We start from the raw sequence: 24,709 nt of genomic DNA on the forward strand, positions 1-24,709 counted from the left end.
TAAACCCTTTCACATACAACACACAACAGTCTTTACCCTTTAAAAAATAATAGTCAGAGTTGTATGTTATGTGTAAGAGCTTTTGTGGATCTTAATGCTAGTAATGAAAGCTAGTTATGCTCTGAACTCTGAGCCACAAATCTTACATAAAGGAATTCTGTGTTGTGCAGTACTAATTCAGCCTACTGTAACAGAAATTACGCTCAGGGTGAGAAAATCTTAAGAGACGTTACTGTTGTACCACAGTGTGAGTTTATTAGCACAGGCATTAGGTTTACATCCAAAAAAGGAGTAGTTTCAGCTGCCAGCTATAATGTTTGCCTTGATTTTGCTAGACACTACATTTCCCATAGTGCTGTGTCTTTCCAGCAAACACTTTCGGTTTCAAACGCGATTTCACTATAGACACTACATTTCCCATGATGCAACCTGTTTTTCCTGTAAACAACACTTTCAGTTTCCGTAGCCAGGCAGTCGGGCAGCTTTTCTCGATATGGAGTTATGGGTAAGTAGATATAGACATACACAACTAATTAACAGCTTATAGATTTAGATAAATAGACAGAAATACTCCAACATAAAGATATACAAGCATATGTACATATAGGTTTAACTGCAGCCACAGAGCAGAGTGTAATGCTAATTTTAATGAAGGTTCACCTCTTCTTAGCCCACCAAAAACAACCACGGTAAAGTTCGTCTTTTCGGCGCTAATAACATTTGATCGGACTACGGTGGTCAGTAAAGACTTCATATTCATGACAGTCCGGCCACAGAGAGTGATGCACACCTGTTCTTTTGCGGTTTGGATGACATTTAACATACCGCTCTTTTGTGTTGATACAGAACTGAGACACGTTTTTCAATGGGAAGGAAAAGCATGCACTTCTAGACCACGCCCACATCCATGCACACGCCTCTGTTTTCCTCCAAAGCGTTTCAGTTCATTTAAATACATATTTTAATTGTTCATGCTAACAACAGACACTGTCAGACAATAGAACGTCAATAGCTCCATAAACACTGTGTCCATGCACATCTGATTGTGTTATCTGCTCTAAATTACAGAACTGAAAGTAGGAATATTGTATATGAAGCTAGCTGCAGTGGTGGAGTATGGACGGTGCCAAAGCAATGTAAATAATAAAACCTCTAACCTGCCTAACAGGAGCTGACCTGCCCAAATTCCAGTAGGCGGCACTCACCCCTTACCTAGTGTGTCTATACAAAGTGATGCTACCGTGTCAGATGTAAAGGCGCGGCCCAGCCTGCTTGTCCACTCATCGCTAGAAAGAGAGATACAAAGAGAGCAAGTGAGAGAGAGAGAGAGAGAGTGAGAGAGTGAGAGAGAGACAAGGTGAGGCCAAGGTAACTAAAACGAAGCTACAATTTTAATAACAACAGCACAACAAGTCACTAAACTGCCAGCAAACTAAAGGCCTCACAGACACACAGTGCTCTCCTCTGTTCACATGTTCAACAGGTCAGCCTTTTATCTTCAAACACCCGCCCCCATTCACTCAGCCACGATTCTGATTATAGGATGAGGGAATAGCAGTTGACTTCCTATTGGAGGGCCGAATGCCACCAACGCAAAAAGGTCAAACAAAACTAAAGTGTGATAAACTGTAAGGTAGTGAATACTGTGAGAGCGCCCCCTGCTGTTTATCAGAGTGTCACCGCTCCCCAGTTTCAGTCTCCATTTCCCAAACGCTTTAGCTGAGCGCGCTAACGTTACTCCTCCTAATAAACAGACACACGTTCAGCTCCGTCTCCTCATTATTCACCACCATCACTGTAATATTTCATCATCAACATTAACACACGAAGGTAATCAGAGGGGCGGTGGAGATCGAGTCTGCAGCGTCTGAGATCTTTAAAACGCAGAGTTAGAAAAGAAAATCATCTCACAGTGAAAGCAGCGTTTTACAGTAGAAATAAATGGAGCTCATTATGCTGGTAGTGAACTATGCTGCTGACACAGCTGCCTAAAAACCATAGAAACGGACCTTAAACAGAAGTGAGGACCCTGTTGGGGTTCATCCTAAAGTTAGGACAGGATTTAGGAGGTTTAGTCCAGTTAGGATGTTTGTGTGATGCTGTTTTCTTATCTGGAGTTAATGATGAAATTATGAAGTTAGGGACTGTTATTCTGGAATAGCTACTCTCTTACTGATGTCATCATGGAGACTAAACAGATCAGACTTCAGAGTTAGGAAGTTTCTGTAATACAGGCCCTGGTGCTGTAAACAGTGTAAAAAACAAAAGGGAAAAGACGTAATCTGTGCTAACTCACTGCTCTACTCACTCAGGAACAAGAAGACAGTTCAGCTTAGCTTTGTATTGTTTGTTTTAAATGCATGTTGTACCACTTTAAACTGAAAAACTGTGCTTTATTGCATCTCATGGTCTGTAACATCCAAATATATCTAATTATCTATATTTAGTACAGTTTTAACACATATATGTTTAGGAGGATGCAGCTGTGATTAAACATAAGTGTCTCATGCAGTACAAGTTCTGTATTTTTTCATTTATGATGACCATATTAAACCCAGAAAGATGACCTTTATAATGAAAGTTGTTTCCTTGCAGAACATGTTTGCAGAGTGGCGCTCCCACATACAGGAAGGATACATCGGACTGCGTTACAGACTCCGGCGAAGAGGGATGCAGTGCAGTGACTGGATTATTCTGTTTTTGACCACTACATTTTTCAGATCTTTGTTTTTGCTTCTGATGGCTCACAGTGCTTCATCTGTTCACAAAGGTAATTTTAAGGCAAAAATATATAGTACAGTGCAAACATCTGAGAAATTATAAGTTTTTTGTATTTCCGTCAGGACAGTAAGTGTTTAATTTCTCATAAAACCACAAAGTTATAACATTAAACCATTACCATAACCAATAATAATTAATGTGGAGTGATTTAATGTGTATCAGTTCTAAACCTCTCCTCAAACAAGCTCACTATTAATTGTACTTATCATCTAGTACTTTGTTTATCTTATTGATTGTTTATTAAATTGAATCAGTGTGTCGCTGAGGAAATGTAAGAAATTCATATCAACTTTTTGTTGCTTTTTACTGCTTTAATATTCATTTGAATTTATTCCACTGTGTTCCACATTATGCTGACTGACTCGCGACTCAAATTGGACTTGAATAGCCTCAGAATAAAACATGATCAGAGTGGAATAAATAAGGACCTGAACAAAACCTTTAGTTTCCAGCTTACATGTGTGACTTGCGCTTGTCAGCTTGAAGTTCTTGAAGTTTTAGTGTTACAGATCATATCTATTTAAAACTTACTAAAACTACAGCTGGATTCGAGGTGTTTCGAGGTGCTTCGCCTCTTTCTTTTAAACACAGTATTTACTCCATGTAGAACTTCAGTTCTGTTCTTTCAGCTACAAGTTTTTCATCTAAAGCTGAACCTGACAGGTTTTTAGTAGGTTTACTTTTGTACACAGCAATTCCTGCAGTTAATAATGAGACTAAACTAAAATTCTCTACTGACGACTCAAGACTCAACTCAGACTCTCTACCCAGAGATTTGAGAATTGACTCAGACTCACAACTCAAAGGGTCCAGACTAGACTAGGACTCTCACCCCACAAATTTAAGACCTGATTTGGACTCACATTCACCTCAAAGACTCAAGACTAGTCTCAGACTCTCACCCCAGAAATTAAGGATTTGGAGTCCACCCCAGAGACACCCCAGAGATTTCAAACTTGACTTGGACTTTCATCCGAGAGATTCGAGATTCAATTTGGACTCACACATCTGAGACTTAAGACTCAACTCAGACTCACACCTCAGAGACTCAGGGCTCAACTCAGACTCACACTTTAGAGAATTGAGACTCAGACTCGCACCTCAGAGACTTGACTCAGACTTTCACCTCAGAAACTCAAGGCTTGACTCGGACTCGCACCTCAGAGACTTGAGACTTGACTCAGATTCACACCTCAGAGGCAGGAGACTTGACTCAGACTTGCACCTAATGGACTCGAGACTCAGCTCAAACTCGCACTTCAGGGACTCGAGACTCAACTCAAACTCGCACCTCAGGGACTTGAGACTTGACTCAAACTCACACCTCAGAGACTCAAGACTCAACTCAGACCTGCACCTCAAAGAATCAAGACTTGGACTTGCATCTCAGAGACTGGACTCAGACTCTCTACCCAGAGATTTGAGAATCGACTCAATGGGTCAAAACTACACTTGGACTCTTACCCCAGAAATTTAAGACCTGATTTGGACTCACACTCACCTCAAAGACTTGAGACTAGACTTGGATTCACACCCCAAAAATAAAGGACCCGATTTGGACACCCCAGAGATTTCAAACTTGACTTGGACCCTCATTCCAGAGATTCAAGATTAAACTTGGACTCACACCTCAGAGACTCAAGACTCAACTCAGACTTGCACCTCAGAGAATTGAGACTCAACTCAGACTTGCATCTCAGAACCTCAGGACTTAACTCTGACTCATATCTCAGAGACTCGAGTCTTGACTCCTACTCGAACCTCAGGGACTCGAGACTCGACTCAAGCTCGCATCTCAGAGGCTTGAGACTTGACTTGGACTCACACCTCAGAGACTCGAGACTTGACTCAAACTTGCACCTCAGAGACTCGAGACTTCACTATGACTCGCACCTCAGGAACTCAAGACTTGACTCAGACTCACACCTCAAAGACTTGGGCCCACTTTGTCTTAGCTCATAAATATGACACTATACCACCAACTAGTTTGGAAGACACTTTTAAAAAGGGTTATTATTTTGCTGTTAACCCCACAGAGAGACTCTACCTGTACCACGTCCACACTGTCCACTTCAGTCCTTTCCACAATACCAATAACGACACTGAGCTCACTGCAGCTGTCCTGACTGATGGAGAGAACATGGTTTCAGAATGGATGGAAGGATTCTGGAGTAGAACAAGAATGAAGAAGCAGAGAGTTCTACAGGAATCTGAAGTTTTTATTGACCTTCTGGAGATCAGCTATAATGGTCAGTTTTCTATTCATTCACTTGCTAAAATGACATTTAACATGTGTACTAAAACTTTGTGAGCTGTGTGTAAAACACTATAAATGAATGATTTTCATCTGTATTTCAGGTTCTGGTGACATAGTAAAGAGACGTGACTGTGAGGTCGAGAGATCCTCTAGTGGAGATGTGACCTCACTGAGCACTACAGCTGAATACAGACTCAATGGAGAGGTCATCCTCCACTTTAATGTGGACACCGTTCAGTGTGTGGTGCTGGACAGTGAGTTCCTTCCAGTTGAAGTAGTGCGAACCAGTCCACCCAGCCTCAGTCAAATCTACAAGGATTATTTGGTGCAGACGTGTATGGAGGAGCTCCTCGGTTACCTGGATCACCATGAGAGGGACAGCAGAAGAACTGAAGATGATGAGTTCATTTCTAGATACAGATGGCTTCTCTTGCACATTATGTTTTGGATTGTTTGGGAAAACATAATTAGGGATCCGTACACAGTCCAAAAAACAGCAAATGTATTCGACCATCTGTTTTCCCTGACGTTCTACACAACAATGATTAATTCGATTATTTTCCGCATTAAGAAAAAGATGAGAAAAAGAAAAGCTGGGAAAACTCCAGTTAAAAGTGCTTACAGAGAAGATTTAAATGGTGAGACAAAAATCAGCCTGGCATACAGTGCTGCTTGAAAGTTTGTAAACCCTTTATGATTTTATGAATTTCTACATCAATATGACCAAAATTATGATCAGATCATTTGTTGAATGAAAAAAAGAACGCCATTCAGCAATAATACAAATAATTATATGGTTTTTCATTCATTTTTTGAACAAAGTTATTCAACATGTCTTTGTTGGCATGTATGTGAACAACTAGAATTATCAGTTTGGTAAAGGTGATAATGAGGGTCAGGAGGTTCAGTCAGTGGGATGTCCATCAGGTGTGAGTGTGGCTGACCCTACCCTATCAAAAAAACACCAATCCGAGTCTTCACCATCCCAGTCTGGTTTTTACCACACACATTTGTTAGTGCAAGCCACATCCTAGTCAAATGAGATTTCTGAGGATCTTAGAAAAACACTGGCCAAAGCTCATTAGGTTGGAAGAGGTTCCAAAACTATTTCTGAAGAGTTTGGACTTCCGATCTACTGTCAGGCAGACAGTGAAGAACAGAACATACGGAATGGTAGCATGAAGAAAGCCACTACCCTCCAGGAAGAACCTTTCTCCCTGTGTTTCCTCAAGACCATCTGGATGAGCCAGAAGACTGAAATAATATTATGTAGATGAATAAGGTAAAAATGGATCTTTACGGCGTGAATTGCGAGATATGTTTGGTAAAACCAAATGCTGCATTTCAGCATGAGAACCTCATCCCAGCTGTGAAACATGGTGGTGGCAGTTTTGCTGCTATGAAACCAGGACAGTTTGCCACCATTTGGTGAAGCTATGAATTATGGTTTATGCCAAGAAATTCTACAATTGAATATTAGGGCCTCCGTGAACTGAAGCTCAACAGAAGGTTGGCCAAAACATCTCAGAGTCAATGTGAAGGGCTGAACAACAGTTACAGGAACGGTTGGGTTGAAGTCATGGCTGCTCAAGGGCATAACTCCAGTCCCTGACAGCAGAGTTTCACATGCTTTTGCCAACAAAGACATTTAATGTTATTTAGTTCAATAAATAAATCAAAAACCTCATAGTATTTTATGTTATGTGTTGTTCTTTTTATGTATTAATATGAATTAAATGAAGATCTGATCATATTTTAGGTCACTTTTTCTTCTTTTTCTTCCTCATACTATTAATATTAGTATTAATTAAGGAATGAATTTGAAGATACACATTGTTCAGTAAGAGGAGGATCATGTTGATGATCTTCTCCCATTTTTCAGTGATGGTGAATGAAGATCAGGATGGAGGAGATGCAGACCAAACGAAGAGTGAGTTCAGTTTTGCTATGTTTTATTCTTATGCTCACTTCACTTTATCACCACAGGGGTCACTACAACATGAAAAGAATGTTCTTACTGAAAAATCCTTTTTTCATATTTCTGTACTGCTGTCAGATTTCTCTAAACAAGAAATGATCTCGTTCATTAAAATCATAAACATTACCACATTCAAATATCAATGATAATAAATCATCACATTCCAAAAGTCATGAATCTGATCAGGCAGATTTTATATTCTTACCGTCATGTTTACTTCTTTTTTACTTTATTATAGGGAGATTCGCTGCTTCAATGGACATTCCTCTAACCTTGGGTAATGGTACTTATTTCATTGTTATTACATTTTCAGTATATCAAGATACAGTCATATGCAAACGTTTGGACACTCCTGGGTAAATGACGTGAAAATAAGATACCATACCTCTACAGGGAACACACTTAAATATGGCAATTTTACTGCACGCTTTCTATTTATTTACTGAGCTTAACATGTTGGAAAAAAATAATTTAAAAATAAATGTGCAATGTCTGTTTTCTGTAGAGGATGTGTTAACACATTGTGTTTTTACTGGAGGCTGACGCATAGGCTACCGCTTCAAGTTGATGGTTTTTAACCTAGCGCACTGTGCAGAAAGTCGGCCGTATAAAACGTGAGGTACCATATGCACAAGAACAGTGAACAAAATTTCTCTCTGAATATTTCCATTTGAAGGATTTTTTGCAAAAACATTTTAATGTCTCTAAAAGTTGGGTGGTGTAGGCTATGGAAACAGAATTTGTTGGTAATGTTTTTTTGTCCTTTTGTCTGTTCAACTTTAGCAGAAAAAGTGTTTTGATGGTATCTGAACGGTCACAAAACCAACACTGGCGACATTTTTTCATGAAAAAGAACACATTTGTACATAAATTCAATTTCATTTGAAATAGTGGAGTAGAATCAAGTGGTCATTCAGGGGTCCAAGAACTTTCAGCTCAATTAGGTCTAATGAGGTCTTTTTGCAGACAACAGATCAATGACAGAAAGTCAGAGTTCAGCAAAAGTCCTTCATATGTCATGATTATTGATCAGGGACCTTTATTTAAGACAGTTTTCAAGTTTAGTAAAGACTAAACCTTTTGACATTGTAATACTAAGCTGCAGACATTGAATGAATAACTTTGAACAAAGTTAAAATGTCAATTGTATTTTTAATGATTTTTCAATTTCATGCCAATTAGTGTGAGTGTTGGGACCCTGACAGTCTCATCTCCTCAATACATGGCCACATGTTCTGTACTGGACCTCAAACCAGCTCTAACATAATGTGTCATTTACATTACTGTAGTTACATTATCTTAGGTCACATCTGTGTTCCCCACCAGTTCTGCCTCTGGATATATACACCAAGGACCCACAACATTATGTCCATCCACAGGTGAAGCAAACAATGTAGATTATGTCATAACAATGACATGTCATGATCTGGCAGAATGTGCAGGTGTGAAGCCCTGAGCAACTTTGAAAAGAGCCAAAACATTATGGTCAGATCAACAGGTTGGAGGATCTCCCAGTGCTCCGAGTCAGGAGTGGTGAATAGAATACCTGCCAGAAGTGGTCCGAGGAGGGACAAACCACAAACCGGTGAAAGGGCGTCCGGTGTCTAAGGCTCATCAAAGCGTGACAGCAACAAAGGCGATCCTGCCTGTTCCAAACTGACAGAAGGGCTACTGTGGAACAATCACAGAAATATTTAATGATGCTTACAGGAGGACTGTATCACAACACACCATGAATCACACACACCTGCTGTGTATGGGGCTGCATAACCACAGACCAGCCAGAGTGCCCCACCATCAAAAATCTCCTACAATGGACATGTGAGTGTGAGATTGAGGAAGGTCATCTCTGATGAGGCCCATTTACTTTTATATGACACTTTTACATGGACAGCCTGTGTAGGGTTTCCCTGGAGAAGTGATGGCACCAGGATGCACTGTGGGGAAAAAACAAGCCAGCTTAGGGAATGTGATGCTCTGGGCAGTGTTTTTCTGGGAAACTCTGTGTCCAGGCATTCATGTGGACGTCAATTTGAAATGTGCCACCTATCAGAACTATCCTCCTAAACACTGCTGTGGACCAGGTACACCCCTTCATGGCAGTTATATTCCCAATCTTCCAAAACACAGTTGTCGACCAGGTATACCCCTTCATGGCAATGGTATTCCCAATCTTCCTAAACACTGCTGTGGACCAGGTACACCCCTTCATGACAAAAGTATTCCCAATCCTCCTAAAAACTGCTGTGGACCAGGTACACCCTTAATGGCAGTAGTTTTCACAATCCTCCTAAACATTGCTGTGGTCAAGGTACATCCTTTCATGGCAATAGCATTCCCAATCCTCCTGAACATTGTTGTGGACCAGGTACACCCCTTCATGGCAATGGTATTCCCAATCCTCCTAAACATTGCTGTGGACCAAGTACTCCCCTTCATGGCAATAGTGTTCCCAATTCTCCTAAACACTGTTTTGGAACAGGTACACCCCTTTATGGCAATAATATTCCCAATCCCCCTAAACATTGCTGTGGACCAGGTACACCCCTTCATGGCAATAGTATTCCCAATCCTCCTAAACATTGCTGTGGACCAGGTACTCCCCTTCATGGCAATAGTGTTCCCAATTCTCCTAAACACTGTTTTGGAACAGGTACACCCCTTTATGGTAATAGTATTCCCAATCATCCTAAACACTGCTGTGGAGTTGGTACACCCCTTCATGGCAATAGTATTCCCAATCCTCCTAAACACTGTTGTGGAACAGGGACACCCCTTCATGGTAATAGTATTCCCAATCATCCTAAACACTGCTGTGGAGTTGGTACATCCCTTCAAGGCAATAGTATTCCCAATCCTCCTATACATTGCTGTGGACCAGGTACTCCCCTTCATGGCAATAGTGTTCCCAATTCTCCTAAACACTGTTTTGGAACAGGTACACCCCTTTATGGCAATAATATTCCCAATCCCCCTAAACATTGCTGTGGACCAGGTACTCCCCTTCATGACAATAGTATTCCCAATCCTCCTACACACTATTTTGGACCAGGTACACCCCTTCATGGCAATAGTATTCCCAACCCTCCTAAACATTGCTGTGGACCAGGTACACCCCTTCATGGCAATAATATTCCCAATTCCCTTCATGTTGATGGTATCCCCCAGTGGCAGTGGCCTTTTTCAGCAGGATAATGTGCCCTGCCACACTGCACACATTGGTCAGCAATAGTTTGAAGAACACAAAAAGTTGAAGGTGTTAATTTGGCCTCTAAATTCTCCAGATCTCAGTCTGATGGAGTTGGAATATGCCTCTGATCTGCAGTGGCTCTACCTCACAACTTACAGGACTTACAGGATCTGCTGCTAATGTTTTCCTGTCAGATCCCACAGGAGCTGTTTTGGCAGCATGCAGAGAATAAACAGCTTTTTCAGTCATAATGTTTTGGCTTGTTGATGTATGTTTAAGTGATAAATATGAATTCAAAATAACCATGAAAACTGAAGGAAACGAAATCATATTTGTAATTTAAAAATCTAGTCCCCCTCATTTTTTCAGCTGGTGAAGATGATGATTATGGTCAGACAAGGATGACTGTGGCCAGTAAGGACAGACTGAGTCGGACTGCAAGACTGATCACAGCTGGAGGTGAGTCCATCAACTATTCATAATGGAAACATCTGCTAAACATTGAATTCACACTAATAGGAGCAAAGACATTCATAATCTGATCTGATCTGTAGATCATCTGTTAGGAAATTAATCTGTTACAGCATTTTTGATCTGTGGGCTTTGTGACATAAATGCTTGTATGCTGTATGCTATGATCTGCCTCTTTTTTCTGACTCGACAGAACAGTGAAGTATCTTTTCCACTGTATGTGGTTCTGTTCTCTGTCTTTAACAGGGCAGCTTGGCTCTAGAACCATCTCTCTCCCTGCATTTGGTAAATCTATGTACTTATTGTAGTGTAGAACAATTAAACTACATCAGTATTATTAATGTTACAGTAACAGTGCTGTAGAGATTGTAGAGATGAGTGTTTATGACTCTTTCAGAGATGCAGGGAGAGGAAGGTGACCACAGTGCTGAATCAAATCCCCAGGATTCTTTGCAGCCGGCAGTGATAGGTGACTTTATCTTTATTATAGTTATTATTGAGTCCAGGTTCAGTTCTTCAGCTCTTAATTCTGTATTAAAGTCTCAAGATTCAGTTCTATATTTCATTATTAACTTTCTGTTTGAATCATCTGACCATTATCTGATGATTGCAGTAGGCTTTTCTGAGATTGTAGAGCTCAGAAAATATGTGAAAATTTGCTACATCAAAACAGATGGGCCTAGTTTTCTCTCTCTCTCTCTCTCTCTTTCTCTCTCTCTCTCTCTCTCTCTCTCTATTTATTTATTTATTTATTTATTTATTTTAGCGTTATGGGAACATCCAAATGTAGCTTCAACATCCAGTGGTGCAATATTCAAGTTTTAAATCTATACATTATCACCAAAACATAAATGGATCATGAAGAAATGCAACAATGTATTTAGTATTTAGTGTTGCTACATTGACACGACCACACAGTGAAATTGCAGTGAAGCTGTGTGGATTGCTTTTCAAGGTGGAAAATTAATAATAAACAGTTATAGAAAGTTACTTTTGACCATCTCAGCTGGAGTGAATCAAATTAATTTATAGCAATTTGTTAGTTGTTTGGATGAAAAACCACAAAAGTGTCAGTATTTCTTGTCATAACTTTAGTACAGTATAAACTTATAATGCAATCTACACATTTAACTAAGGTACAATATAGAGTTATGCAAAAGTTTGAACACTCCTTGTCAAATTCCATGTTGTGTTGATTTTCTAAGTGAAAATGAGTATAAATAAAAAACAGCGTACACACTTCAATAGCCTAGACTAACCTATATGAAAAATATAAAGCAAAATATAAATTGTGCTATAACTTTTAGACAGGCCATTTAATGTTTTTTTTTCCCCTTCAGTATGTTAAATTCAGCAAATAAACAATACTTCTGAATTAAAATATGCATGAAGGACAGAGTACCACTTTACAACAAGGCCACCCTTATACAGGGTTTAAGAATGGTTTAAATTAGTTTATTAATGTTTATTAATTAGGGTTAACACCTTAAATATAATTCATAAAGAGTTATTACACATTAACCCCTTAACTGGCCAGGATCACATTTTATTACACGCATCTATAACTGAAGAATAACTTGGGAAATACAAACTGTACAGGAGCTGATGGTCCACCAAAACTGTTTTACACTAAAACACAGAAACAGGACCTCTGAGATGTAGAGTGAAGTTTTTTGGACAGGATGAGATTATTTGGATGGTGAGAAGAAGAAGATAATAAACCAACTTCTCAGACTGAACTTTGTAGGTGTGTCTACAGATTTCTTTGAGAAACTGTAAGCACTTTATATAAGGTTCTATACAGAACCATGTACAACACATCAGTCTGAAGAACCATTTCACCATGCAGAGAAATATTTAAGCATGAAAATGGTTCTATGAGTGTTCATTGTTCCATACAGAGCGGTTGTCATTACTAAAGAACCCTCAAAGAACCATCTTCTTTAAGAGTGTAGTTTACACTTTTAGTAAACCGCTCTGTCCACTGTTATTTTGGGGTTTATAAGGGAAAAGTGTCAGTTCAGAGTGATTTATATCCACATCTTCTGTGCTGTTGTTATATCTGGTACTTATGTAAACAAGAAATGAAGCCTCATATCAAACTCTTTACATTTACATTTAATTCAAATACATTCACATATAATAAAAATGATCACATTTCCACACTTGTAAATCTGATCAAATTGAATATTCTTCATATTTACTGCTGCTCCTCACTAATGTTTAATTTTCCATTGTAGAAAGATTCATTGCTTCTATGGATATTCCTCTGACTCTGGGTAACGTTCACCGTTTCATTTTTAGCTCTTTCTCAAAATATTATTTTGAAATAAAATGGTTTTATGTAGATTCATTCATTTAAAAAGAGAGAGTTGTCACTAATTGGTTCATTACTAATTAATGCAATGTTAAAAGATATTTTCATTTAACTCACAAAACCATTAAAACCTGAATAAATTATGCTTCATGTTTGAAAGTCATTGCCACAGTTGAATCAGTCCCTTTTCTCCTTCTGTCTCAGCTGACGATGAGGAGAATGATGGTCAGAAGCTCAGTGAAGACAGACTGGCTCAGACTGCAGGACTGACCACAGCTGGAGGTGAGATCATCACCTGTTCATGAAGGAAACATCCACTGAACACTGAATCCACACCAATCAGAACAAACACATCCACAGTCTGATCTTCTGTAGATCATCTGTTACTAAACTGGTCTGTTAAAAGCATTATTGATTTATAAGATTTATGACAATTAGAATGTAAATATATTATTGTTAGTGTAGCTTTACAATCATATACTAATGTTAGCGTAGCTTTACAGTCACATCCTAATATTAGTGTAGTTTTACAGTCGTATCCTAATGTTAGTATAGCTTTACAGTCGTATCCTAATATTAGTGTAGTTTTACAGTCGTATCCTAATATTAGTGTAGTTTTACAGTCACATCCTAATGTTAGTGTAGCTTTACAGTCGTATCCTAATGTTAGTGTAGCTTTACAGTTATATCCTAATGTTAGCATAACTTTACATTCATATCCTAATGCATTCATATTCATATTTTTTTACTTTCCAGCAAGATGGAATGTAAAGAATGTCTCTCTGCCAAATCTGGCTGTGTTTCTCTCTTTCTTCATAAACACAGTTTGGTGCTTTGGTGTAAATCACTGAAGGCCTGCTGAGTAGCTGCTGATTTTGCTTAATACATGCTGTTCAACACACCATGAATATATTCAGTGAGTCTGAGGCTACAAATCAGGCAAAATCAATAAGTTTGATATTCAGACTTAGACACAAACTACACTATCAGTGCTGGATGCACAACATTTTCAGAGATCATTCATTAGTTATTGGTCTAATGAATAAATATTAAATCACATTGTGGTAATAATTATTGTGCTCCTTTACCAGAGTCCTGCCATAATAAAAGTTTCTGATTTATGAGCAGTGAAAATAATGCCACAATAACACATTTACATGCTTATTTGACAAGGTCATAAATGAATTTGCTCCTTTTTTGCACTTATAAGGCAAAATGATATGTATGTGACATGAAGCTGTGTTCATCTGTGCACTGTTCATGTAGCAGCAGCAAATGCTCTCGATAAATGCCTCATTAAGAGTGTTGTTTCAGAGCAGGCCTTAAATACCGTCTTGATTCTGTTTCTGATAATGAATTAGACTCTGTGTGTGTTACAGCGTCAGAGAGAAGCGACTGCTCTGACTCTCAGTGAGACGATTCAGCAGAGGAGGCTGTTACTGTTACACATCAACACCAGCACTCAGAGAAGAAGATCCTCATAATCTGTGTCTTACAGTAATAGCTCAGCAAAACATCTGATTTACTCAGAGCTGTGTGGACACACCAGTCTGACCTTTTCAAATCTGCTCTGAGACACTTCCACATGTGGTTCTAGATTGAATACATATCAGATTCGTGGCCATGTGACCTTAATGTGACAATCAGATCTGAATTCAAGTGTGGTTTTTTTGCTTCTGCTACATTTTGCTACGTCTGTTTAAAGTTATGCAGAGTAGTTTTCTCTGTTTGGGGAAATTATTACTGAATCAGTACTGAAGTCGTTTTTTTGAGCTGCTATATTTGTATTTCTACTCAGGTTGTTTTTCATAAAGGTATTTTTACTGCATTCATTATTTCACCAAAGTAACCAAGTTGATCATTATTTTTTACTTGATTTTTGGTTCAAGCTACATTTGAAAAAATAAAGGTGCCAAAATATTTCTTTGGATATTAGGAACATATGATTCCCTAAAGAACCTTTTAGTGGATGGTTCTTTAAAGAACCAGGCTTGTAAATGAGATGTGCGAGTGAGAAGAACCTCCACATAATGTAAAGGTTCTACACTGATTAATGGTTTTTGCTTGAACCATATGTTCCTATGTCCAAGAACCTTGTAGGATTTTTTTACTCTGAGTTTACTCTTTCCACTCTATTCAAACCAACTGCAAGTCCATTCCATTCTTGTATATTTATCATACCTTTCTCTAGTATATTCTGTTCTATTCTGTTCATATGATTTACTATAAATCTGTTTCTTTATGTAATTATGAAAAGGCAGGAAACAGAGCCTCACTGTCAGGAACAAAATCTCATCTCTCCAAAAAGTTCTGGAGTTGTAACAGACGATAATGGAACAAGATTTTTTTTTTGAAGTACTTTTGGAACACTTCTGTTCAAAGAGTAACTGGAGTTTACAATTTTGCAAAAAATAAAAAGCGTTTTCCACAACAGCGATCATACGTTTCTGTGTCTATATTTTTGCTGTATATTCTTAGTGAAGCACCAATGATTTTAAAAACTAACCTGTCATGCTGGTCATTTCTCTGAGGTCTCCTCCACACTGTCCTGTAGATTCAGGAGGTTGTTATTTTGTTCGACTCCAAGTTTGTAGTTAAAATTCAAGCTGTGTTTTACTGATCTCAGACCTAGTTATCTAAGTTAGATCTAGTTATGAGTTAGTGTAGCTTTACAGTCGTATCCTAATGTTAGTATAGCTTTACAGTCGTATCCTAATGTTAGTGTAGCTTTACAGTCGTATCCTAATGTTAGTATAGCTTTACAGTCGTATCCTAATGTCAGTGTAGCTTTACAGTCGTATCCTAATGTTAGCGTAGCTTTACAGTCGTATTCTAATGTTAGTGTAGATTTACAGTCGTATCCTAATGTTAGCATAGCTTTACAGTCGTATCCTAATGTTAGTGTAGCTTTACAGTCGTATCCTAATGTTAGTATAGCTTTACAGTCGTATCCTATTGTTAGTGTAGCTTTACAGTCGTATCCTAATGTTAGTGTAGCTTTACAGTCGTATCCTAATGTTAGTGTAGATTTACAGTCGTATCCTAATGTTAGTGTAGCTTTACAGTCGTATTTTAATGTTAGTGTAGCTTTACAGTCGTATCCTAATGTTAGTGTAGATTTACAGTCGTATCCTAATGTTAGTGTAGCTTTACAGTCGTATTTTAATGTTAGTGTAGCTTTACAGTCGTATCCTAATGTTAGTGTAGATTTACAGTCGTATCCTAATGTTAGTGTAGCTTTACAGTCGTATTTTAATGTTAGTGTAGCTTTACAGTCGTATCCTAATGTTAGTATAGCTTTACAGTCGTATCCTAATGTTAGTGTAGATTTACAGTCGTATTTTAATGTTAGTGTAGCTTTACAGTCGTATCCTAATGTTAGTGTAGCTTTACAGTCGTATCCTAATGTTAGTGTAGATTTACAGTCGTATCTTAATGTTAGTATAGCTTTACAGTCGTATCCTAATGTTAGTGTAGCTTTACAGTCGTATCCTAATGTTAGTGTAGATTTACAGTCGTATCTTAATGTTAGTATAGCTTTACAGTCGTATCCTAATGTTAGTGTAGCTTTACAGTCGTATCCTAATGTTAGTGTAGATTTACAGTCGTATTCTAATGTTAGTGTAGCTTTACAGTCGTAAAGCTAGTAAGCAAAAAAAAGTCAAAGTCCAACATCATTCTAAAAGAAGCAATGTATCTGCTTTACAAAATGAAAGAAGGCAATAACAGGCAGAAATACATTCTGATATGAGAGAATTAATTGGCCTACTTCATTAGGCAGACTATTTTTTGACTAAATGCCCCCCATATTTACCCATTTTGTAGCGTAGAAAGAAATTGCCTGGTAGACTTACAGCAAAATGTGAATGCAGCACAAAATATTTCAAATATTTAGCATCGTCATGGCATGCAGAAGCAGTCTTTTACAACTCAGTGTGCAATGCTGTGACATTGGTGTAGATTTGATGGAATTCAGATTTCACTTTCCAAAAAATCCCCCAAATCTTTCCAAAATCCTTCCTCCATTATTTTGCACCAGCTGTCAGCCAGTAAAATACAAACAATTCAAGAACAGCAACACAGAAGAACTTTGTCACACTCTGGTTCTGTTCCTACTACTGGAAACTTTTCTAGTAATAGTAAATTCAGTAAGAAATCATCCGAGCAGAAATGGTCTCTCACTCACTGCCAGCATTGTTGTTTCTCATCTATTTGGATTGGCCTTTCTTTTTTGTGAGTATTCTCATAAGATCAGATGACATACTAATCTTACTCCAAACTTGAAAAAACAGTAATGGTCCACTTGTGTTGATACTCTCTGAAAAGGTTTATGGCAACATGAAGACTTAAAACATAACTCCACTCACCCCTCTGCTCCCTGATCTGTCACACAACTCGTCTTTTTACATACATAATATATGGGTAATGCACAGTCATAGATCAGAGACATGTAGTAGAACTACATGGTGAGCAAGATTAGTCAGTTAACAAGCCTACAGCATCATGGTTTGTGTTCATAACTTGATAAAATGGATAGAAAAAGAGAGGTGTGGAGGTGAGGGAGAAAAAGAGTGAGTGCTCAGAATAACTAATTCAGCAACAGGTCAGTCTTTAGCCTCCTCTACTGACCTGATTACATATTATAGAAAAATACTTATATGATAATAAATGGTACAAGAAAAAAAAAGGTATTTCATTTAGTAATTACAGTACAGTAAAAATTATACCTTGTACAAAGGTATAATTTGTTTATGGCAACATGAAGACTCTCAGTGTTAAAAGAATAACTAATTCAGTAACAGAGCGACAGGTCAGTCTTTAGCCTCCTCTACTCACCTGACCGATAGTTAGCTGCTGTTTCCCTGGAGACCACAGACGTTCCATTATACACCTGTAAAAATAGAATTTGGATTAACGTATCACTGAACTTTAACTTCACAGGTTCAAGTATTTACACCATCATATGAAATGGATGATTATTTACACATGAATGTTTGAGGGACTGAGCTGGTTATGGTGCTGCCATACTTCATGGCTGGGTATTGTATGTAATAGAGATATACAATTTTAAAGTCTGGAATCACTTCTTATTGTAAATAAACAATTACATTGTAAAATAAACCTCTGTGCGTTGTTCAGGAATCTGAGGAATAATGTATAAAGCTATTATTTTCTGGACAGTAAGTGTATTTGTTTCAAAAACACTAACATTAGATTAAATACAAATAAACAAATAAATAATCCCTTGTGATTTGATGTGTTTCTCATCAATCTTCCAAAGTTCTCCTTGAGGAAGGCCAGTATTAGAGTTACCATCCACCACTTAGTTTATCAAATTAGTTATTCAATAAATTAAATCAGGTGCTGCTGATAGAACAAATCCTTCTGACAGCTTGAGTGCAGCCAGAAGTCAAGAACCAAACTTGTGACTTTCTAACTGTATTCACCTACATGATAAATAACTTTTAAATAACATTTTTACTGTACTTTGCTGTATTTGTGCTTATTTATATTTATTTCAATGTTATGCATCAACCCAAATAGTTTGTTTAACATTTAACATTAGGTGATGGATTGGCATACGTTGAGAGCATTGACTCATTTGAGACAAAACAATAACAAATAAAGGTGCAAATTACATTGTATTTTTGTTTTATTCATTGATTTTCATTTTCATATGGTGGGGGCCCATGTAGGCCTATTAACTGCATAAAAAGGGTCCATAAGATGCTAGTTACAACAATGGATAAAACTATAATTTTTGCGTTCCAGCAGTGACAACAATGCAATAGTGCCACCCCTGTTACAAAAGACCTGTAACAGGGTTGACAGTAAGAGCACTGATGCTTGATAAAAAACTACAGTAGGCATTGTAACCCTAATATAGGACTCTCCCTGCCAGAAGCCTTCAATCAATACAGATTTAAATTGGCACATGTTCTTACTACCAATGATGGGGAAGTTTAGTGGAAAAAAAAAAAATCTTTAGTTTAAGGATTAGTATAGATTGCTTAGATCCTGACTGTTGATGGCCATGCCAAAATATTTGGTTATTAGTGGAGATTTGCTTGAGGTAAACATCAGCTGGATCTAATATAACAAACTTTTTCGTGTGTGCAAACGGCAGTCAGTTCTGAGAATCTCAGGAGTATACTGGAGAACAACACCTGCTGGAGGTGTGTCTTTAACCAACCCTCCCACCGTTGGGAAATAAAGCTCTAAACAAGTGGTTCCCAACCCCCTGCCCTACACATTTTAGTGTTTGCCCTATTACCAACACACTAACACACAAAACATTCCAGAGATGAAGTGGGTGTGTTTTGGCAAGAAAACACAAAAATGTGCAGGGCAGAGACTCCTCCAGGACCAGGGTTGGGAACCACTGCTCTAAACTGCAGGGACCCAATGCCCAGAGGAATGTGTTTCTGGCTGCTGGGAATTTGGGCAGGTAGCTTTGCAATTAGGGAGGTGTCAAAGGTCACTAGGGATTGACCCAATAGTCTGCATTAGATTTAGGATTACTTTAGAATTGTCCTGATAAAGATTTACTATAATGGTAGGCTCTGTACTGTGTATACTCTGAATCACATCATATCAGCGGTGTGTGTAATCCTATGGGCTTAGTTGTTAACCTTGATTAGACACAGTGATGTGCCATTATACTGGATTTGCAAGTTTTGAAATATCTATGATATTCAAGAAAGAAAGTCAAGAAAAATGTTACACCTGGAGCTGAACCTTTTAATGTTGAAAGTATTTGCATTACTATGAAAGCTACAGCATTAGCAGTTGTGACGGGTATTTCCAGTTTACAGTTCTAGCAACAGAATGTAATCTGATCAACAACAGCTCAGCTACATAGCAGTAAACCACGCAAACTCACAGACTGTGAATGCTGAAACGCGTAGTGTGTAAAAATCAGCTATTACTCACTCCAGAGTTCCAAACTGCCTCTGAAAGCAATAGAAATATGTCTAGAGAGTGTCAAGAAATGGGTCTTTAGTCTGATGGATGAATCTGGGTTTGGTGGATGCCAGGAGACGCTACCTACCAGAATGCACAGTGCCAACAGTAGAGTTTGGTGGAGGAGGGATTATGGGCTGGGCTGTTTGGGGAAGAGCCTTTCCTGTTCCAGCATGACTGAGCCCCAGTGCACAAAGCAGCTCCATAAAGACATGGTCTGACAAGTTTGTTGTGGAGGAACTCCAGTGGGCAGCACAGAGCCCTAACCCCACTGAACACCTTTGGGATGAACTAGAACAGAGATTGCGAGCCAGGCCCTCTCGTCCATTATCAGTGTCAGACACACTCCAAAATCTTGTGGAAAGCTTCCCAGAAGAGTAGAGGCTGTTATGGCCGCAAAAGGGAAGCAACTCCATATTGATGCCCATGGTTTTAAAATGGAATGTTCAACAAGCTCATATAGGTGTGATACTCAGGTGTCCACATACTTTTGGCCACGTAGTGTATCTAATGGCTTGAAATGAAATCAAAAACAATATTTTATCTCATCTAACACACCTGATTCACCTCATGAACACAAAAATGAACTACCATAAGAAAACCCTGTGCTACATATTATAAAGAATACTTTAATGATGACAGATGGGATGAGGAAAAAAGATATGCCATTCAGTAATTACTGTACAGGAAAAATGATACTCTCTGAAAATGTTTATGGCAACATGAAGACTTTCAGTGTTTATGGTGTAGAGAATTGACATTAGTAGTCATATTTGCTTCTATTTAAATAGAATAAAAGTCAGTCATTTCATTTACTGTGTTTAATTTTAGTTGGTAATGAGTTGGTTTCGTTAGATTACAGCATGTTCAAAAATAGTCCTGTAAAAATGTGTACAATTCTGAACCCAAATGTAAAACTCAAATCATTCTAATCTCTGCTCACTTAAAACAAGTGTTAATGTAAAGCCAGTGTTGTGCAGATAGAGACAGGTCTCTTTTTTCAGACATGTCTGAAATATTAGTCCAAACCTGAATACCACCCAAGAAATGTCTGTCCAAGCCTGACCCAACCCTCAGCTGTGCATTCTATGTACTGTATACTGCATACTGCTCTTCATCAGTAGTGTCAAGTCAAGTCAAGTCAAATTTATTTGTATAGCGCTTTTTTACAACTGATGTTGTCACAAAGCAGCTTCACAGAAATCCATTAAGGACAAAGTTTTAACATGAAGTGTAAATCCTCCAGGTTAGCAAGCCAGGGGCGACAGTGACAAGGAAAAACTCCCTCAGAGCTGAGGAAGAAACCTTGGGAGGAACCAAGGCTCACAAGGGGGGACCCATCCTCCTCTGGTCAAACTACCTACAAAATTATTATACTACTAATATTAATAGTAGTAGTAATAATTAGGAGTGCACTGTACAGTTTCCAGTGTATGACACAAGCTGTGTGGCAACATCAGACACTGAGCCAATGAGAACCATCTCAAGACCTGGCCCATTTTCATCGGCCCTCCAATCACTTCTTAACAATCATTGCTAGCTGCATTTCAGTGTGTACATTTTTATTTAGGTCAAGAGATGTGCCTGTGTAACTTTTAAAGTACACTCCATACTAAGACAGAGGTCTGTCTTCAAAGCCTCAAATAAACTTTAAAAATGTCAGCTTTGGATTGGACTTTGTGGTAGTAGGTTATTTGTAGTATTTGTAGTAGGTTATCTCCAACACAGCCTAACAAACATTGTTCATAAGTGATAAATGAGCAGACACACACAAAAAAAAACAAAAAGTAATGAGAAGAACATGACAATAAACATTAAAACAAACAAAAAAAATCTATGGGGACATTCGCTGGTACCATCTTTGAATGTTCCTTCTCAGCCACAGTGTGTCTGTATTAAAAGCTTCAGAAGTCCACATACAGTTGCTAGAGTACCCTGTTAGCATTGCGCTGGCCTGATACTGTGAATCCCATAAGGGGTCTTTTGGAAACTAGCATTATTCAGATAAATAAAGGCTGCTGATAGAGCACACTTCGGCATTACACATTGCTGTGTGATGACGTGGTCACAACGTACTGTACTGGACGACTGTACTGGACTCTCAGTGTGAGCAAAATTATTGCCCAAAATCTACCCATCTGCCAAAACTCTTCTTTTGGTTCTCCTGTTTGAACTAACTTTAACAGCTTGGCTATCAATGTTGTATTGTCACCCCAAACAGAATTAAATTTTCTTATGTCTCTTTGCCAAGATGAACATCCTGTCCGGTCTGATGTCTCAAGATCTGCCATGATTGGGTGCCCCTGCTCTGCTGCCATCTGGACCAGTTTGACCATCATGGAGCTTCCCTACTGAATCCCTACTGAAGCTCATCCCACAGAGCTCTACTGAAGCATGTCCTGTAGATCCCTACTGAAGCTCATCCCACAGAGACCTACTGAAGCATGTTCCATAGATCCCTACTGAAGCTCATACCATAGAACCCTACGGAAGCATGTTCCATAGATCCCTACTGAAGCTCATACCATAGAACCCTACTGAAGCATGTTCCATAGATCCCTACTGAAGCTCATCCCATAGAACCCTACTGAAGCATGCCCTATAGTTCGCTACTGAAGCTCATACCATAGAACCCTACTGAAGCATGTCCTATAGTTCCCTACTGAAGCTCATCCCATAGAACCCTACTGAAGCATGTTCCATAGATCCCTACTGAAGCTCATCCCATAGAACTCTACTAAAGCATGTTCTATAGATCCTTACTGAAGCTCATCCCATAGAACCCTACTAAAGCATGTTCTATAGATCCTTACTGAAGCTCATCCCATAGAACCCTACTAAAGCATGTTCTATAGATCCTTACTGAAGCTCATCCCATAGAACCCTACTAAAGCATGTTCTATAGATCCCTACTGAAGCTCATCCCACAGAATCCTACTAAAGCATGTTCTATAGAAATGCACTGAAGCATGTGCAACAGAAACTTACTGAAGCACATCACGTAGAACTCTACTAAATCTCATCCAACAGAACCGCACAGAAGCAGGTTCCAATAGAAGCCTACTGAAGCATGTTCTGTAAAACCCTACTAAAGCTCTCCCCATAGAAACATGCTGAAGCTGGGCTGGTGGTAGATAGGAAGGGACTAGTTTGTAAAAACAGAATATCTAACTATTAAAAAATTATATTAAAAATATTTTAAACATAATTTAAGGTTTATTGAATTATACAGATGTTTTGTTGAATAATGCACAATGTCAGTAGATTAACAGTTGTGTGATATAAATGAAAAACTAAATTTGTGTATGAAAACAACTGCATTCTCACCACACCAAATTTTATAGAATTATGTATTAAATAGTTGTTTTCCATCAGACCCTATAAAGTTTCTCTTTTTTTTTCATTTACAGTGAAGCTCAGGGCTGTTGGTCTCTATGAGTGGTCTGATCCTAACATAGTTTAGGACTATCTACCTAGAGACAGGTGATATTAGAAAACCTGATTGGCTACTCTTGCGGGTGGTGTACAATAAAATGCTCACTTCCTTGAATTCACCCAGTTTCACATAAGCATAAACAGTCAGTACAGACACTGGTCTCTTACAACAAAGGATGGACTAAAGCTATTTAAAAGAAAATCGACTCTGAGGACCCTGAGCCACTAACAATGAAGAAGTCAGCCTTGCTTTGTGCTTTCTTAGTGCTTGGCGTGATTCTCCCAAGCTTTGGAGGTAAGTGTAAGATTTGTGTGAGACAAAACAATGAATACCTAAGTGAAAGTGAAAGTAAAATTCAGGAACTCACTTTAACACATTTTTTTCTGTGCGTAAGATTAGTAATAAGAAAAATAGGGTTAGAGTGGTAGTTAAATTATAAAGGATACATATAGATAGGAAAAGAAGGCAACACAATATTAGCCATTATGTCAAAAGGAGTTAAATCACTGGTGTGCACAGCTTTCAGAGGAAGTGAGAGATTCTGAGAGTGTAATGAACTGATGTACTATGTGTATGAGCGATTCTGACTGATTTAAGGCAAATTTCACATTTAGATGTAAATGAATTTAAATTAAATTACATTAAATATTTTAATTAAAGATTGTGAGAAAAATGGCCTTTTAAAGAAATCGTTGCACAATTTGATCCCAATTATCTCCTGAAATAAAGTAAGAGGTACATTACTTGTAAATGATGGAAACATTAGTAGTACTCCCTAATGGCTGATCCATTCAAATGTACAGATATTAAAGATGTACAGAGTCAGATTTTGAGTAATAAAAAGGGTAATAAACAGTCTCACATCATTCTTAGTTCTATCTGTTTCTTAACAGAAAAGTGCTCACTATATCTACCTTATTTAATGATCATCTGCATTAAAAATGTGTTTTTGCATGGTTAACTCCTCTTGGACGGCATATTATGGTTTCATAGACTGATTTGTATCAAATGTGTAACTATAGTGCAGAGTTCATATTTTTTTCATTTAAAACCCAGCCTTCTCAGTACATCCAGAAAAAGTGACATGGGGTACTGCGTACCAGCTTAGTTTTGAAATTTAAGAGTAGATTTGAACACATCAAGGTCCAATATACTAAAATATGCTAATGAGAATATTATCGCCTGTCAACACAAAGCTTACTTACACTGAATTCACACCAGATGCGGCGCAGCTGCGTGGTGATCTGGTAATCTGTGTTATTTTACACTGGATGTAATACAAATAAATGTATTAAAACTGAACAAACAACACGTTT

At 38.2% G+C, this 24,709-nt stretch overlaps 1 protein-coding gene across 2 annotated transcripts in view; it reads left to right on the forward strand.

Moving 5' to 3' along the window:
• The first annotated feature begins 451 nt into the window (after positions 1 to 451).
• LOC118801031 overlaps positions 452 to 24,709 on the forward strand; it is a 258,503-nt gene continuing 234,245 nt past the window's right edge. The window contains exons 1-11 of one of the 2 annotated variants that reach the window (XM_036561223.1): positions 452 to 505; positions 2,596 to 2,770; positions 4,818 to 5,030; positions 5,140 to 5,676; positions 6,921 to 6,968; positions 7,255 to 7,293; positions 10,576 to 10,665; positions 10,924 to 10,962; positions 11,075 to 11,146; positions 12,918 to 12,956; positions 13,199 to 13,276. In XM_036561223.1, the coding sequence (XP_036417116.1) occupies positions 494 to 505; positions 2,596 to 2,770; positions 4,818 to 5,030; positions 5,140 to 5,676; positions 6,921 to 6,968; positions 7,255 to 7,293; positions 10,576 to 10,665; positions 10,924 to 10,962; positions 11,075 to 11,146; positions 12,918 to 12,956; positions 13,199 to 13,276 (1,342 nt within the window). In that variant the 5' untranslated portion in view covers positions 452 to 493. The remainder of the gene's footprint in view (positions 506 to 2,595; positions 2,771 to 4,817; positions 5,031 to 5,139; positions 5,677 to 6,920; positions 6,969 to 7,254; positions 7,294 to 10,575; positions 10,666 to 10,923; positions 10,963 to 11,074; positions 11,147 to 12,917; positions 12,957 to 13,198; positions 13,277 to 24,709) is intronic. The other variant, XM_036561224.1, reaches the window with a different exon arrangement.

Source organism: Colossoma macropomum, unplaced genomic scaffold (assembly GCF_904425465.1).
Source record: "Colossoma macropomum unplaced genomic scaffold, Colossoma_macropomum, whole genome shotgun sequence".
NCBI classification, from domain to species: domain Eukaryota; kingdom Metazoa; phylum Chordata; class Actinopteri; order Characiformes; family Serrasalmidae; genus Colossoma; species Colossoma macropomum.